Consider the following 19651-nt stretch of genomic DNA (forward strand, 5'->3'; position numbering starts at 1 on the left):
ATTGTGACGTCTGTCGAGACGCTTATCTCCATTCGGTGCCACACATCCAGACTCCACACCATCAAAATGGCAAAAATTTCCACATCAACACCATATGAAAAAATGAGTGATTTTTTTTAGTTGTGATTTCCTTCTCTGCATGAAAGTTTAAAAGTAGGATATATTAATGCAGTATGAAGAAGAATGTTTTAATGTAGACATGCAAGCCTTGAAAGAACATTTTGAAAATCAAGACTACATTTCCTGCAAATGGGTGCATTTCTACCCTATATTTTAACTTTAGATTTATTCTCATATCAAACTCTTTTGGCTGTCTTTTTGACACTTACATCCGGCGCCCCCCTCCACACCCTGGATTATAAATAATGTAAATAATTCAATGTGATTATCTTGTGTGATGACTGTATTATGATGATAGTATATATCTGATAGTATATATCTGTATCATGAATCAATTTAAGTGGACCCTGACTTAAACAAGTTGAAAAACTTATTGGGGTGTTACCATTTAGTGGTCAATTGTACAGAATATGTACTTCACTGTGCAACCTACTAATAAAAGTCTCAATCAATCAATCAAAACACATAGAATCATCATACTGCTGTGATTATATGCATCAAGTGTTCATTCAAGGCTAAGGCAAAATATCGAGATATATATTGTGTATCGCAATATGGCCTTAAAATATCGCAATATTAAAAAAAGGCCATATCGCCCAGCCCTAGTTCAATGATGCAATTTCTGTTTGTCATGTATAATTTTGTCTATTTTGTGTTTATCCTTGAATAAACAGGTCAGTTTCTTGTTACCAACCATTGTGTATTATTCAAACTCCCCTAATTCAGCTGGCTAGTTGTTATCAAGAGTACTAAAACCCTTTTCAACATGATTCTGACAACTAAGTAGGCTAAATAACTTTAAACTTTAATACATGCTCGGATAGGCCAGTATCGGTCAGTATCGGTATCGGTCAGTATCGGTATCGGAACGGAAATGCAAAAACAATATCGGTATCGGATCGGAAGTGCAAAAACCTGGATCGGGACATACCTAGTCAGGATTGTACCACCTCTGCCTCAATTTGAGCCAGGAAAAAACCCTGTTATTTTAAGGCTTTTGCAGTCCACAACAATTGATGTGTTGTGCACTAGATAGAACCCACGTACACATTGAATTGTGTGTCATAACGGCATTTGGCATTTTTGTATAAAAATATTGTAAAATGCTATGCCAAGCTTTTTGAATGTCATTGAAACCCTTTTTTAAAATTATTTCCACAATAGCTGAAGTTTTTGCAAAACCAACCTTTTCTTACTCTTTGGTACCTGTTTTGTGTATTTGGGATTTGCATTAGTCCCGGAAATTTGAAATCAAATCATAGAGGCATTGTGGAGATGTTTATGAAACAATCTAGCCTTCTTTCATACTCTCTCTAAACTAGCTTTTTGGAATTTTTCCCAAATTGTGATGTTTTTCCCATGTGTGATGTCAGCGGATATCTCCATGTATGGTAGAGATTTACCCAAAGATTTTTGCGCGAGTCCGCCATTGTCGTCCGACGCTGTCATTAATAAGCTCCTTATTTTTCTCTATTCTCATTTTGCGGGGCAGACTGGCTCGTACATGCACATGCATCTTCCGTTGTTGCCATTTCTAATACAAAGTAGCATATATGTCGAACTTGTATCCGTCAGTAGACTCAATATGGATGCGCTAAAAACTACAACAAGGCTGACAAGGTGAAGACGCAGTCGAAGTGGAGGTACATAAATAAGACCGCCCACAAAACAGTGCATCCTGAAGAGACTATCAGAAAGCGACTTGAAAATGGTCTGTAAAGCATAATCTCTGCAAAATTTTGACCAAAGAACCACCATTACATGTTATGTAGACCACAAGGAACTGTTTAAGATGTAGAAAAAAATCATAATATGACCCTTTTAATATTGGTTTGTCACTCAAATGTTCCCACAGTTTGTTGGCATACAATATGATAATGTAAAAAAAAATTAGGTACAACGATGTGGCGATTATACATTTACTGTATTTTTCAGACTATTAGGCACACTTAAAATCCTTTCATTTTCACAAAAATTGACAGTGCGCCTTATAACCCGGTGCGCCTAATGTACGGAATAATTCTGGTTGTGCTTACCGACCTCAAAGCTATTTTATTTGGCATGTAATGATAAGTGTGACCAGTAGATGGCAGTCACTGCATGTAGACTGCAGTATGACAGAAGTAAACAACACCAAAACTTTAAATGTTCTTTAAATATAGAACATTACACACGGCGCTCAAAAATCTGTCAAAATGTTTTAGTACGACTTTGGTAAGTTATGAAGCCGCACCGCTTGATGGATTGTTGGAGCATTACGGCTACCGTAGTCAGACGTATTGTGCTTCAACTTACGGGTATTGTTATAGTGTGTGTATAAGGACCGCAAAATGACACCTATTAGCAGAGATGTCATCTGGCGTTTAGTTTCGCAATGTTATGCAAAACCAACTTTTCTTACCTTCTGGTACCTGCTGATCTGTATTTGGGATCTGCGTAAGTCCTGAAAATGTGCGCGCGTCCGCCATTGTAGTCCGTGACGACACCGTAGTCCATAAGCTTCTTCTTTTTCTCTATCCTCCGCTGTTGCCATTTTGAACATAAAGTAGCATACAGTTCTAACTTATATTTGTCAGTAGACTCACTATGGAAGTGCTAAAAACTACCAGTGTAGTGAGTTTACATAATTCACCCACAGAACTTAAGTTATTAGAGAATTCCTGTTTTTTCAAGGGACACATTTCGGGCGTTGTTGTTGCACTAGTGAGCGGTGTTGGGACTAACTGTAACGCCGTTATTTTCAGCGTAACTAGTAGTCTAATGCGTTATTTTTTTATATTCAGTATCTCTACTTTACTACATGATGCGTTACTGCGTTATTTTACGTTATTTTTTTATATAGTATCGGCTAGAAACTGAGAAGATTGGAGTGTGTTTTATTGGAGAACTGCGGTGTTGTCCTTCTGATTCTTCCTGTGTCACAAAAGGCGCGCTCTGTGTGTGTGTGGGTGTGTGTGGGGCGGGGGGGCGTGTCTGTGTTTACTAACAACAAGACATCATGGCGGAGCTTAAGCGGAGTTTCTTAACATGGAGATATTCTCACTACCGTATTTTTCGGACTATAAATCGCTCCGGAGTATACGTCGCACCGGCCGAAAATGCATAATAAAGAAGGGAAAAAACATATATAAGTCGCACTGGAGTATAAGTCGCATTTTTTGGGGAAATTTATTTGATAAAACCCAACACCAAAAATAGACATTTGAAAGGCAATTTAAAATTAATAAAGAATAGTGAACAACAGGCTGAATAAGAGTACGTTATATGACGCATAAATAACCAACTGAGAGCGTGCCTGGTATGTTATTGTAACATATTATGGTAAGAGTCATTCAAATAACTATAACATATAGAACATGCTATACGTTTACCAAAAAATGTGTCACTCCTAATCGCTAAATCCGATGAAATCTTATACGTCTAGTCTCTTACGTGAATGAGTTAAATAATATTATTTGATATTTTACGGTAATGTGTTAATAATTTCACACATAAGTCGCTCCTGAGTATAGTCGCACCCCCGGCCAAACTATGAAAAAAACTGCGACTTATAGTCCGAAAAATACGGTACTTTTCTATTGTCGAGCACAAAGAAAAAAACATTTTAGTAAAATATAAGTTGTGTCTTGGATCAAAGATCCCATCTACTGCCCAAAACAGCAATTCAAATCTGCTGAAACAGCTACAAAAGCAACATGCTTCGACAAAGCTAGTAAAGAGAGACACACTTCACCTCCACCTCCACTTAAGGATTTTAACAGAGGGACTGCTAGCCAGGACAACATTGATAGAGCCATTGCAGCGTATGTGCTAGAAGACATGCAGGCTATTTCTACAGTGGAGTCACCCGCTTTCAGGCAGCTAATTAGCATGATATCGGGCGTCAAACAACAAATGGCACGAAAACATGTTCCAAGTTCCTGGACACAGTGGACAGTGAGTACATAAACATGGAAAGCGAGCCAAAGAAGACACTCCAAACTCTGCCTCTGCTCATCATTCAGCACTGAAGGTACACACTCTGTCAATTCTCTTATATACTCTTTCATTCTAGACTTCTAGAGTGTTTGATTATCACATCACTCTAAATGTATAGACTATAAAGTTCACACACATAAAGAGGGATCCTAGTGGGCCAGGCCAATCTTTCCTTTTCTCTAAACTAAAACTTGGGAAATGCGTAGAGTGTTCTGGGCTTCACTGAAGACATGATTTTATTTCACAATTCCTTGAGAGAAAAAACGCCTGGTTAGGCGTGTGTATAGCAGTATGTGTGCTGTATATAGTGACATGACATATAATCATGTAATTTGTGCCTTCCTTGGGTGAAGCCAGGTTTACAGCTATGTTGTGACATGTTGTTATTATGTGGTTTGTTACTTATGTATGTATGTTATGTTGCAGCTATTTAAAATAGTTTTGTCAATTTGTTCTGGCCCAAAATTAAATTGGCCCTTTGAAACATATCTTTGTCGTTATGTGTTGTATGTAGAGCACATTGCTTAGCAGAGTTCAGTGATGCAAATGCATGTCAAGTTGATCAACAGATTGTATTATTTTCCAGTGCAATAACAGTACTGAAATGAAGGCTAAAAGGGCATTAATGGGTGCCTTAATTAAAAAATTTTTTAAAAAGTAATAAATAGTTACTTTTCACAGTAACGCATTACTTTTTGGTGTATGTAACTGAGTTAGTAACTGAGTTACTATTGAAATAAAGCAACTAGTAACTGTAAGTAGTTACTGGTTTTCAGTAACTAACCAAACACTGCTAGTGAGAAAATGCTGCTCTGTTATTGATTTAAGTAAAGTCTGAATGTTATTAAAACAGTTAGCGCCATCTTTTGACACTACTTCCACTCCTGTCCTTGAACGCTACACCGGTACAACAATGATCACGGGGAGAAGACGCTGTCGAAGGTGAGCCACGTAAATAAGATTGTCCACAAAACGGCGCATCCTGAAACGACGGTCACAAAGCGACTTGAAGATGATCTGTAAAACATCATCTATGCAACAGTTTGACCAAAAAAACACCATTACATATTATGTAGACCACAAGGAAGTGTTTCAAATTTAGAAAAAAAACCATACAATATGACCCCTTTAATGCGCCTGATAATCCGGTGCGCCTTTTGTATGAAAACAGACCTAAATAGACCCGCTCATCAGCAATGCGCCTTATAATCCGATGCGCCTTATGGTCTGAAAAATACAGTATATGCTTTTGCAGTTACAAGTGGCCCGTTGAGGACACCCGTCCTGTTACTGCGATGTGGCCCACCATGAAAATGAGTTTGACACCCTTAAACCAGTTGTACGACAAATAATTCCTTGATTAAAGTACAGTGTTTTATGTACCCATACTCAAACACAGTGTTACTGTTAAAACTGTCTGTAATGTTAGGGTGGGCAAAATATTAAATATACTTGTCATAACATATACTAAAACTTCACCCTAGTGCAGACCTGGCATACTTGCCAACCCTCCCGAATTTTCCGGGAGACTCCCGAAATTCAGCGCCTCTCCCGAAAACCTCCCGGGACAAATATTCCCCCGAAAATCTCCCGATTTACAGTCGCAGCTGGAGGCCACGCCCCCTCTGGCTCCATGCAGTCCTGAGTGACGTGTCGAGAGTGCACAACTGCGCACACAACAAGGAGACGAAACAGAAGAACGAGGAAGATACAGCCATGGCGACGCCGACAACGAGTAAGATGAAGAAATACGCTTGTAATTTCTATAACGAATGGAAACAAGAATTTCAGTTTACCCAGGACAATTCAAGAGGAAGGGGTATGCTGCCTGTAAATTTTGTAGAACAGACTTCTCCATTGAACACGGTGGCCGAACGGATATACTCACTCATGAACGGTCAGCGAAGCACAAGGTGGCGGCAGCGCAGCACCGGTCACAGCCCAGTATTATGGACCACCTCGCTAAATGGAGACCCGAGGGTGTAACATATGCCGAGACAAAGATGGCTATGCTGATAGATGGAAGCAACATCCCGTTCTCATTTGCGGATGTCTTCAACAAATCCGTGACGGATATGTTCCCGGATTCAGAGATTGTTCGCCAGTACGCAAACGGCAGAACAAAGGCTACTCAAATAGTGAAAGGTAAGTGTTGTTTTGTTTTTTAAGTAAGCAGCAAGCTGTGCTTCTGGCTGCAAAGCATTGCACTTTCAAGTACAACAATGAGTAGATGAGTGTTATGTGTGTGTATATGTGTAACTAAATGAACACTGAAATTCAAGTATTTATTTTATTTATATGTATATACATATAATAAAATACATATGTATATATACATAGCTAGAATTCACTGAAAGTCAAGTATTTATTTTATACATACATATATATATATATATATACATACATATATATATATACACATATATATATATATATATATATATATATACATATATATATATATAATAAAATACATATATATATAGCTAGAATTCACTGAAAGTCAAGTATTTATTTTATATATACTGTATATATATATATATATATAGCTTTCACTGAAAGTCAAGTATTTATTTTATACATATACATATGGACATATATATATATATACATATGGACATATATATATATATATATATATATATATATATATATATATATATATATATATATATATATATATATATATATATATATATATATATATATATATATATATATATATATATATGTGTGTCTGTGTACAGCTCTGGTAATGGGTACATTCGCACCCACCTGCACAAATGTACTTCAAAATGTAACAATCAAAATAAATATGACTTTTTGTTGTTTACTAGGGCATGCATATATAATATGCATTAGTTTGACCATTTAAAATCAACGATAATAAAAAGGAGATGCTTGGAAATAGCATAAAAATGCCCCAAAAACTTGGAAAATTGCGATTCATAGCGTTACTTTTTGGTGTAATCATCATGAGCGTTCTGTTCAGGTATACTTCTTTTATATTTTGATAAATCATCATAAATAGGTATTGATCAATCTTTAAGCTGTGTGCATTTGATTTCAGTTTGTTTTTGACATCTTATTTAGAATTTTAGTTGAAACTTTTACAACCTTGTGTTGCGCTCATGATGGCGTAACCAAACTAGATTATTTTGAATATTTATTCCTTTTTTACATTTAGTATATTTAAATATACTGTGTTTTATGTTTTTTTTTCTTTTTGGAACATGTACTATACATATAATACACTAAAGTCCCATACAAAATTATGTTTCTAGCAATACTTTAATTTTGCCTTTGAAAGTAACACTCCAATGTCCATTAGTGGAGCTGTACACACACACACACACACACACACACACACACACACACACACACACACACACACACACACACACACACACACACACACACACACACACACACACACATATATATATATAAGAAATACTTGAATTTCAGTGAATTCTAGCTATAAATATACTCCTCGCCACTTAACCCTGCCCCCGCCCACCTCAAACCCCCCCTCCCCCAAATCTCCCGAATTTGGAGGGCTCAAGGTTGGCAAGTATGGAGGAGGGGGACCTTAAACGATAGTTTAGCGTGGCTGAAACGGGGCTTAGGCTAAATAATTATTCGTTTGAGGTAGTGTATACATAGCCTTACCAGGGCTGTAAGTCTTTGGGTGTCCCACGATTCGATTCAATATCGATTCTTGGGGTCACGATTCGATTCAAAATTGATTTTTTTTTTTTTCAATTCAACATGATTCTCGATTCAAAAACGATTTTTCCCCGATTCAAAACGATTCTCCATTCATTCAATACATAGGACTTCAGCAGGATCTACCACAGTCTGCTGACATGCAAGCAGAGTAGTAGATTTTTGTAAAAAACTTTTATAATTGTAAAGGACAATGTTTTATCAACTGATTGCAATAATGTAAATTTGTTTTAACTATTAAATGAACCAAAAATATGACTTATTTTATCTTTGTGAAAATATTGGACACAGTGTGTTGTCAAGCTTATGAAATGCGATGTAAGTGTAAGCCACTGTGACACTATTGTTCTTTCTTTTTTTTTTTTTAGAAATGTCTAATGATAATGTCAATGAGGGATTTTTAATCATTGCTATGTTGAAATTAGGGCTGCAACTAATTAATTATAATTAGTTGCAGTCGATTAATACTTCGATTAATCAATTAATAATCGGATAAACGAGACAAATTACATTTCTATCCTTTCCAGTATTTCATTGAAAAAAAACAGCATACTGGCACCATACTTATTTTGATTATTGTTTCTCAGCTGTTTGTACATGTTACAGTTTATAAATAAAGGTGTATAAAAAAAAATAATAATAAATTAAAATAAATAAATAAATAAATAATTGCCTCTGCGCATGCACATAGCATAGATCCAACGAATCAATGACTAAATTAATCGCCAACTATTTTTATAATCAATTTTAAATCGATTAGTTGTTGCAGCCCTAGTTGAATTTGTAACTAATATTGATACTGTTGTTGATAATATTCAATTTTGTTTCACTACTTTTGGTTTGTTCTCTGTCGTGTTTGTGTCTCCTCTCAATTGCTCTGTTTATTGCAGTTCTGAGTGTTGCTGGGTCAGGTTTGGTTTTGGAATTGGATTGCACTATTATGGTATTGCTGTGTATTGTTTTGTTGGATTGATGAATTAAAAAAATAATAATAATAAATAAAAATTTAAATAAATAAATGTAAAAAAAAAAAATAGATTTTTTAAAAATGAGAATCGATTCTGAATCGCACAACGTGAGAATCCCGATTCGAATTCGAATCGATTTTTTCCCACACCCCTACACGCTACTGTATTTCAACATTGATTGATTGATTGAGACTTTTATTAGTAGGTTGCACAGTGAAGTACACATTCCGTACAATTGACCACTAAATGGTAACACCCGAATAAGTTTTTCAACTTGTTTAAGTTGGGGTCCACTTAAATTGATTCATAATACAGATATATACTATCATACTGTATATACTATCATCATAATACAGTAATCACACAAGATAATCATCAGGGTATATACATTGAATTATTTACATTATTTACAATTCGGGGTGTGGAGGGGGGGGGGGGTTAGGTTTGGTTGTTATCATCAGTCATCAACAATTGAGAACAGAGAAATGGATTTTGAAACAGTGTAGGTCTGACTTGGTAGGATATGTACAGCAAGTAGTGGACATAGAGAGAGAGAGAGATCAGAAGGCATAAGAAAAATATCTGCATTTGATTGTTTACATTTCATTATCAACAATCCGGGGGGGTGTTAGTTTAGGGTTGAAGTTGCCTGGAGGTGTACTTTTATTGCGGTTTTGAAGGAGGATAGAGATGCCCTTTCTTTTATACCTGTTGGGAGCGCATTCCACATTGATGTGGCATAGAAAGAGAATGAGTTAAGACCTTTGTTAGATCGGAATCTGGGTTTAACGTGGTTAGTGGAGCTCCCCCTGGTGTCATTTACGTTAAGGAAGTAGTTTGACATGTACTTTGGTATCAGGGAGGTGTAGCGGATTTTATAGACTAGGCTCAGTGCAAGTTGTTTTACTCTGTCCTCCACCCTGAGCCAGCCCACTTTGGAGAAGTGGGTAGGAGTGAGGTGTGATCTGGGGTGGAGGTCTAGAAGTAATCTGACTAACTTGTTCTGGGATGCTTGGAGTTTAGATTTGAGGGTTTTGGAGGTGCTAGCATACCTGCCAACTTTTGAAATCAGAAAAACCTAATAGCCAGGATCCAGGGGCCGCAGGCCCCGGTAGGTCCAGGACAAAGTCCTGGTGGGGGGTTCCCCGACGCAAAATGATTATTAGCATTCAGACAGGTTAAAATGTTGCTAAAACCATCACTTTTCTATCAGTCACAGTGACTTTTCGAAATTATCGGTGCTGCCGTCAGTCGACATGCTAAATGGTTCCGTCTTCATGACATCGGCGATACTTTTTGAGGATTCTGTTCCAAGACACTGAATAATGTTTGATGTTTTGGTTCGACCACATCCATATTTTTTGGCGATTTTCGAGTCAGGAAACATTTTCCGAAATAACTGTCCCATGTCATCAGCCAGTGCGATTGGAAGTCCATGCTCAATTATTGCCTCCGTAAATAAAACTTCGGCATTAATCACATCCAAAGAATCTGTTTGGGCGACGAAAAACGTTGAAAGTTTTCCACTTGTATCGCTAGCAACGGCATTAGACTTGTGTTTTTTTGTCCCAACGTGGTCTTTTACATCGCTAATTCCTCCGTGTCCGATCGAAAAATCTTGTCTGCACAAGGTGCAATTCGCGTAGTTTTCACCCTTTTTGGAACGGATAATTATTCCCGGATAGGCTTTTGAATATTCTTCACGGAATGACTGCAGTTTTCTTTTCGGTTTAAGACTCGTTTGCGATTTTTCTCCGGCTGATTCCATGATCGTTCGCTCGTTTGGAAACAATGGCAACTGGTGCTTCGTGCTTGGCAGCGGTGCTATAAATAGCCTCGCGCATGGCATTCGGAATGGCTCGATAGGAAGTTACGGGAAGCAGTGTCGATTGTCATTGTTGTTACGCGATTTCGTGAATAAAACATAAAAAAAAAAAAAAATGTTTTAATTAATTAAAAACCGTATTTTTTATCACTGCAACCGTAACCCGGAATAGGTTGATGAAAACCGTACTAATTACGGGAAAACCGGAGTAGTTGGCAGGTATGTGCTAGGGTACCAGGAGGTGCATGCGTAATCAAAAAAGGGTTGAACGAGAGTTCCTGCCAGAATCCTCATGGTGCTTTTGTTGACCAGAGAGGAGATTCTATAGAGAAATCTCGTTCGTTGGTTGACCTTTTTGATTACCTTGGTTGCCATTTTATCACAGGAAAGATTAGCCTCTAGAATGGAACCTAGGTAGGTGACCTCATCTTTCCTGGTGATAACAATGTCACCCACTTTTACATAGGTCATTATGGTGGTACTTGGGGTAAAAAGTTTGAGAACCACTGATTTAGAGCATCGCCTGTATGTTCCTTGAATGTGGTTCCGATTTGATCACGATTACACACGACATTATTCGGTGTGGGACGAAAACACAAGCATGAACATGTTGTACCTTTCACCAAAAGGGGAGTCCAACTTCAGACACTTGATGGCCACGGTGGTCCTCCAGTCGGAGTGTTGAGCCTTGAACACGGTGCCGAAGCCCCCTTTGCTCAGGTAGTACAAGTCAGTCAGCTTCTGGTAAGGGATCACCGGCAAGGCGCTGGTCAGACAGCCCACGTTCACGCAGCCCGTCGCCGCGTGTGGCTCCATTGCCGCCTGCCTCTTCTTCGCTTCTGTTCTTTTCAAGTCGGCTACCACCAACCCAAAAAAAAAAAGCGGAAGTGTTCTTTTTTTTTTTTTTTTTTAAGCGACAGAAGAAGTCGCTGCCAGTTTCACAGGCATGTCATCATGATGGCGCTCATTGTTATAGCAAGCCAAGCTAACGGAGGAGCGCGGGGAGGTCAGTCGGGATCGAGCGATTGTTATCGCCGGTACAAAGCGAACAAAAACAACCCGGTATGTGTTTCCCCCCTCGAGAATAACCGCGTCGCTGAACAACGCCGACACAGGCCGAGGCGACAACGGGGATGACAGTTGAGGCAGGCGGGTTTGTTATGGCTCGTGACGTCACGCTTCCGGGTTAGGTGAGGTTGCCTTCACGGTCGTCGGATTCAACACAGTCAAGACCAAACTTGGCAAATTAAGGCCCGGGGGCCACTGCGGCCCGTTGAGCTTTTCAATCTGGCCCGCCGGACATTCCCAAATACTTTTTTTAGATCTTTAAGATGGAAACTGTAGCTGCCATTATGATGTGCAGTCATGTTTTGTAATGACCATAAGTCTTCAATTGAGATGTCCGATAATCAGAGGTGGGTAGACTAGCCAGAAATTGTACTCAAGTAAGAGTACTGTTACTTTAGAGATTTATTACTCAAGTAAAAGTAATGAGTAGTCACCCAAATATTTACTTGAGTAAAAGTAAAAAGTATGTTGTGAAAAAACTACTCAAGTACTGAGTAACTGATGAGTAACATACACACACATATCATATATATATATATACATATATACATATATACACATACATTGATATATACAGTATATCATTTATATTTATTTATTTTGCCGTTTTTGTTTACATGTTAAAGGTGTTTTAATGAATATACATGCATGTTTAACACATATAGATTCCTTTCTTTCATGTTGACAAGAATATAAGTTGGTGTATTACCTGATTCTGATGACTTGCATTGATTGTAATCAGACAGTTGTGCTGATAACGTCCACGTTTTCAAATGGAGGAGAAAAAAAGTTCCTCCTTTCTGTCTAATACCACATGAAAGTGGTTGGTTTTTGGTATCTTATTTGTCCAGCTTCCATATTCGTTTTTACACACTTTACAAGAAATACATTGGCGGCAAATTCCGTAGCTTGCTAGCTTGTTTGCGCTGGCTTTCGGAGACTGTTATTTTGAAAGCGCAGGCGCGATGGAGCGGCACTTTTATTGTGAAGACAGGAACTGTGCAGTCAGTCTTTAGGCTTGTGACGGGATGTACGTTTGAAATAAAAAAGTGTCTTTTTTCCTTCACACTTTTGATTGATTGATTGAAACTTGTATTAGTAGATTGCACAGTACAGTACATATTCCGTACAATTGACCACTAAATGGTAACACCCCAATAAGTTTTTCAACTTGTTTAAGTCAGGTCATGTGACCGCCTGGCTCTGTTTGATTGGTCCAACGTCACCAGTGACTGCATCTGATTGGTGGAACGGAGTGAAACGTCACCAGTAAGGCAGGCACTTTGAAGGTCTGTCTGACAGACCAAAACAAACAAAGCGTGCATTAACAGATCGATAAAAATTAGTAGCGAGCTGAATGTAGATAAAAGTAGCGGAGTAAAAGTAGCGTTTCTTCTCTATAAATATACTCAAGTAAAAGTAAAAGTAAGTTGCATTAAAACTACTCTTAGAAGTACAATTTATCCCAAAAGTTACTCAAGTAGATGTAACGGAGTAAATGTAGCGCGTTACTACCCACCTCTGCCGATAATATCGGATTTATCGGCCTATATTTCTCCCTGCCGATATTATCGGCTGATAAATGCGTTAAAATGTAATATCGGAAATTATCGGTATCGTTTTTTTTATTATCGGTATCGTTTTTGTTGTTGTTGTTGTTTTTTAAATTAAATCAACATTAAAAAACACAAGATACACTTACAATTAGTGCACCAATCCAAAAAACCTTCCTCCCCCATTTACACTCATTCACACAAAAGGGTTGTTTCTTTCTGTTATTAATATTTATTAATATATCAATACAGTCTGCAAGGGATACAGTCCGTAAGCACACATGATTGTGCGTGCTGCTGGTCCACTAATAGTACTAACCTTTAACAGTTAGTTTTACTAATTTTCATTAATTACTAGTTTCAATGTAACTGTTTTTATATTGTTTTACTTTCTTTTTTATTCAAGAAATTGTTTTAAAATTATTTATTTTATTTTATTTTATTAATCTTTTTTAAAAGTACCTTATCTTCACCATACCTGGTTGTCCAAATTAGGCATAATAATGGGTTAATTCCACGACTGCATATATCGGTTGATATCGGTATCGGTTGATATCGGTATCGGTAATTAAAGAGTTGGACAATATTGGAATATCGGATATCAGCAAAAAGCCATTATCGGACATCCCTAGTCTTCAACTATGCAAAGTATTTCTATGGTTGGAATCTGCGCTTATGGATGATATACCAGTTACTATGGTAGTCTAATTAGTTACTATGGTAATCTAATTAGTTACTATGGTCATATAATTAGTTACTATGGTAATCTACGTCACAGCAGCTCAGACGAGGCACCAAGCAGTGTGGGCGGGAAGCATTTCCACAGACGCGGAAGGAGATTTTCACAACAAAGTTCTAAAGCTTAGTGATGTATAGAATAGAATAGAATAGAATAGAAAGTACTTTATTGATCCCTGGGTGGAATTCAGCAAATATCAGATATATCAGATTGTAGGTGGGTTTATTGTGTACCCTTCGCGTTCATATTTCACTGTTTGTTGCATTTTTGTTGCGTTTCACTTGATTGTAAAATATGTCGATCGAAAGGGGGTGTGACATACATATTTTTTCAATATTCAGTGTTTTATCGTTCATAGGAAAATGTAAAATTCCATTACGTTTTTTAAGGCGGTCTGTCATAACGTTTTTAGCATTCAATCAGACATTATTGTGAGGTTTTGTATTAGTGTTCCTAAAAGTAGATCGGCCCCCGGACACATTTTTTTCTCTAAGTGTGGCCCCCGAGTCAAAATAATTGCCCAGGCCTGGTCAAGACACTGACTTGAAGTTTTGCTTTCACGTCTCACGTCATCTGTCATCGAGGCTTGTGGAAGAGAACCATAGGAGATTTATTATTTTATCAGTTGTCTTTTGAAATTGTTACGAAAGATTAGGTCCGTATGTAATAAACATGCGGCCTACCAGACTTCAAAGTTCTAATTTCCCAACCGTGGGGAATTCCAGTTCGCCCAGGCCCCACCCTGTGTTGATGTCCATCCATCCATCCATCCATTTTTCTACCACTTGTAGGGGGGTGCTGGAGGCTATCTCAGCTACAATTGGGCAGAAGGCGGGGTACACCCTGGACAAGTCGCCACCTCATCGCAGATAGACAGACAACATTCACTCTCACATTCACACACTAGGGCCAATTTAGTGTTGCCAATCAACCTATTCCCCAGGTGCATGTCTTTAGAGGTGAGAGGGAAGCCGGAGTACCCAGAGGGAACCCACGCAGTCACGGGGAGAACATGCAAACTCCACACAGAAAGATCCCAAGCCCGGGATTGAACGCAGGACCTTCGTATTGTGAGGCACACGGTGGAACTGGTTGATGTCACTTCAATGAAAGTGAAAATAAAAGTTGAAACTCAGCAGCTCACACAGCACATTTGTGGGGATTTCAATGTATGTGTTTCCAAACTTTTTTGACCGTGGGGCCCAACTTTTCTACCTCCTCAAATATTAACACTGAATTAGTCCTCTTACTCTTGATTTTAATCGTATACAAGAATTACATCTAACCTACTTACAGTTCACAACCTTGTCAAATGATATGAAACCATGTGTTTATCCCAAATAGTATTATTTATTTAACACATAAACCTTAGGCTTAGGTCCGGCTCATTAGAAAACAAATAAGTACTAACCTAGGCTTGTGGAAGAGAATCAGGTATTATTTTATCAGTTGTCTTTTGAAATTGTTACGAACTATTAGTTCCGTATGTAATAAACATACGGCCTACCAGACTTCAAAGTTGTAATTTCATAACCGTGGGGAATTCCAGTACGCCCACACTGTGTTGACGTCATTTAAATGAAAGTGAAAATAAAAGTTGAAACTCAGCAGCTCTAATTGTATACAAGAATTACATCTAACCAGAGGTGGGTAGTAACGCGCTACATTTACTCCGTTACATCGACTTGAGTAACTTTTGGAATAAATTGTACTTCTAAGAGTAGTTTTAATGCAACATACTTTTACTTTTACTTGAGTATATTTATAGAGAAGAAACGCTACTTTTACTCCGCTACTTTTATCTACATTCAGCTCGCTACTCGCTACTAATTTTTATCGATCTGTTAATGCACGCTTTGTTTGTTTTGGTCCGTCAGACAGACCTTCATAGTGCCTGCGTTTCAACAAATACAGTCACTGATGACGTTCACTCCGTTCCACCAATCAGATGCAGTCACTGGTGATGTTGGACCAATCAAACAGAGCCAAGGGTCACATGACCTGACTTAAACAAGTTGAAAAACTTATTGGGGTGTTACCATTTAGTGGTCAATTGTACGGAATATGTACTGTACTGTGCAATCTACTAATACAAGTTCCAATCAATCAATCAAAAGTGTGAAGGAAAAAAGACCATTTTTTATTTCAACCGTACATCCCGTCAAAAGCCTAAAGACTGACTGCACAGTTCCTGTCTTCACAATAAAAGTGCCGCTCCATCGCGCCTGCGCTTTCAAAATAAGAGTCTCCGAAAGCCTTCGCAAACAAGCTAGCAAGCTACGGAGTTTGCCGCCAATGTATTTCTTGTAAAGTGTATAAAAACGAATATGGAAGCTGGACATATAAGATGCCAAAAACCATCCACTTTCATGTGGTATTAGACAGAAAGGAGGAACTTTTTTTCTCCTCCATTTGAAAACGTGGACGTTTGTCATCACTACTGTCTGATTCCAATCAATGCAAGTCATCAGAATCAGGTAATACACCAACTTATATTCTTGTCTTCATGAAAGAAAGGAATCTATATGTGTTAAACATGCATGTATATTCATTAAAACACTATTAACATGTAAACAAAAACAGCAAAAAAAAAAAATATAAATTATATACTGTATATATCAATGTATGTATATATATATATATATATATATATATATATATATATATATATATGTGTGTGTGTGTGTATATATATATATATATGTATATGTGTGTGTGTGTGTGTGTATATATATATATATATATATATATATATATATATATATATATATATATATATGATTTTTGTGTGTATGTTACTCATTAGTTACTCAGTACTTGAGTAGTTTTTTTACAACATACTTTTTACTTTTACTCAAGTAAATATTTGGGTGACTACTCCTTACTTTTACTTGAGTAAGAAATCTCTAAAGTAACAGTACTCTTACTTGAGTACAATTTCTGGCTACTCTACCCACCTCTGCATCTAACCTACTTACAGTTCACAACCTTGTCAAATGATATGAAACCATGTGTTTATCCTAAATAGTATTATTTATTTAACACATAAACCTTAGGCTAAGGCCCGGCTCATTAAAAAAAATAAGTACTAACCTAGGCTTGTGGAAGAGAATTAGGTATTATGTTATCAGTTGTCTTTTGAAATTGTTACGAGCTATTAGTTCCGTATGTAATAAACATCCGGCCTACCAGACTTCAAAGTTCTAATTTCATAACCACGGGGAATTCCAGTACGCCCAGGCCCCACCCTGTGTTGATGTCATTTAAATGAAAGTGAAAATAAAAGTTGAAACTCAGCAGTTCAAACAGCACATATGTGGGGATTTCAATGTATTTGTTTATTTTTCAAGTGCTTTAAAACAGGGTTTCCAAACCTTTTTGAACATGGGGCCCAACTTTTCCACTACAGAGGGTCCCGGGTCCCTCCTCAAATATTAACACTGAATTAGTCCTCTTACTCCTGATTTCTCTATCCTCTTGTTGTGGGGCAGACTGGCTCGTACATGCACATGCATCTTCCGTTGTTGCCATTTCTAATACAAAGTAGCGTATATTTCGAACTTATATCTGACAGTAGACTCATTAAGGCAGTGGTTCTTAACCTCGTTGGAGGTACCGAACCCCACCAGTTTCATATGCGCATTCGCCGAACCCTTCTTTAGTGAAAAATAAAATATTTTGTTTTTTTCAAATTCAAGACAAAGTTAAATGTTTTTGGTAACACTTTAGTCTAAGTAACAAAGACTTAATTTAGAGGTTCTTTTTACACTAGGGGAACATATTCTAAGTAACAAAGACTTCATTTAGAGTTATTTGGACACTAGGAGAACATATTCTAAGTACCGTAACAAAGACTTAATTTAGAGTTTTGTTTTACACTAGGGGAACATATTCTAAGTAACAAAGACTTAATTTAGAGTTATTTGGACACTAGGGGAACATATTCTAAGTAACAAAGACTTAATTTAGAGGGGTTTTTTTACACTAGGGGAACATATTCTAAGTAACAAAGACTTAATTTAGAGTTATTTGGACACTAGGGGAACATATTCTAAGTAACCAAGACTTAATTTAGAGTTATTTGGACACTAGGGGAATATATTCTAAGTAACAAAGACTTAATTTAGAGTTATTTGGACACTAGGGGAACATATTCTAAGTCACAAAGATTTAGTTTAGAGTTATTTGGACACTAGGGGAACATATTCTAAGCAACAAAGACTTAATTTAGAGTTATTTGGTTAGGGTTAGGGCCAGGGTTAGAGGGTTAGGCTTAAGGCCATGCAGAATAAGGCAATAATAAGTACTTAATAATGACTAGTTAAGAGCCAATATGTTACTAATTTGCATGTTAATAAGCAACTAATTAATGGTGACTATGTTCCCCATACTAAAGTGTTACCATGTTTTTTTTACTGGTGCACAAAATGAACCGTGCATGAACATCACCTTGTTCAAAGAACAAAACCAACACAGTGGATAAACTCACAACAAATTATACACCTGCAAATCAGTCAGCTGTTGCCGTATCCGTAATACGCCGATAGGGAGAAGTTTTTATTTACACGATGAGTCGGGTGTGTCTTGACCTCCGCCGAACCCCTGAGCCCGACTCACCGAACCCCTAGGGTATTAGTGCAGTGGTTAAGAACCACTGCACTAAGGATACGCTAAAAACTACAACGAAGGTGATAGGGTGAAGACGCAGTAAATAAGACCGCCCACAAAACAGTGCATCCTGAAGCAACTGTCAGAAAGCGACATGAAGATTATCTGTAAAACATAATCTCCGCAACATTTTGACCAAAGAACCACCATTACATGTTTTGTAGACCAAAAGGAACTGTTTAAGTTAAAAAAATCATAATATGACCCTTTTAATATTGGTTTGTCACCCACATTTTCCCACAGTTTGTTGGCATACAATATGATAATTTAAAGAAAAATCGGTACAATGATGTGGCGATTATATATTTACCGTATTTTTCAGACTATTAGGCACACTTAAAATCCTTTCATTTTCTCAAAAAACGACAGTTCGCCTTATAACCTGGTGCGCCTAATGTACGGAATAATTCTGGTCAAAATGTTTTAGTACGACCCACTACAGAGGGTCCCGGGTCACTCCTCAAATAGTCCTCTTACTCTTGATTTTAATCGTATTCAAGAATTACATCTAACCTACTTACAGTTCACAACCTTGTCAATGATATGAAACCATGTGTTTATCACAAATATTATTATTTATTCAACACGTAAACTTTAGGCTTGGGTCAGGCTCATTAGAAAAAATAAGTACTAACCAAATATACCTCATAAGGGACTGTAAAATAACTCAATGAAAATGTATTTCTATACAATTATGTTGTGCTAAAAATTTAATAAATTATTAATGGATGTTTCTTAACTGAATTATCAATACAAATAGATAAAAAAATACAGCTTCACTACTCTATTCATAATACGTATATTTAATATTTTTGGCCAATGTAACATTACACACAGTTTGAACAGTAACACTGTGTTTGAATATATGAAAATAAAACACTGTACTTTTAATCAAGTGATTATTTGGTGTACCACTAGGTCACAGGTGTCAAACTCAAGTCCCGGCGGCCAGATGTGGCCCGCCACTTCATTTTATTTGGCCCTCGAAAGCCTGGAAATAATA

At 37.3% G+C, this 19651-nt stretch overlaps 1 protein-coding gene across 1 annotated transcript in view; it reads right to left on the reverse strand.

Moving 5' to 3' along the window:
• The window catches only part of LOC133579328 (uncharacterized), a 134940-nt gene extending 123158 nt beyond the window's left edge, over positions 1 to 11782 (reverse strand). The window contains exon 1 of the mRNA XM_061933900.1: positions 11237 to 11782. Within this exon, the coding sequence (XP_061789884.1) occupies positions 11237 to 11436 (200 nt within the window). The 5' untranslated portion in view covers positions 11437 to 11782. The remainder of the gene's footprint in view (positions 1 to 11236) is intronic.
• Between the last annotated feature and the right edge of the window lie 7869 nt (positions 11783 to 19651).

Source organism: Nerophis lumbriciformis, linkage group LG03 (assembly GCF_033978685.3).
Source record: "Nerophis lumbriciformis linkage group LG03, RoL_Nlum_v2.1, whole genome shotgun sequence".
NCBI lineage: Eukaryota > Metazoa > Chordata > Actinopteri > Syngnathiformes > Syngnathidae > Nerophis > Nerophis lumbriciformis.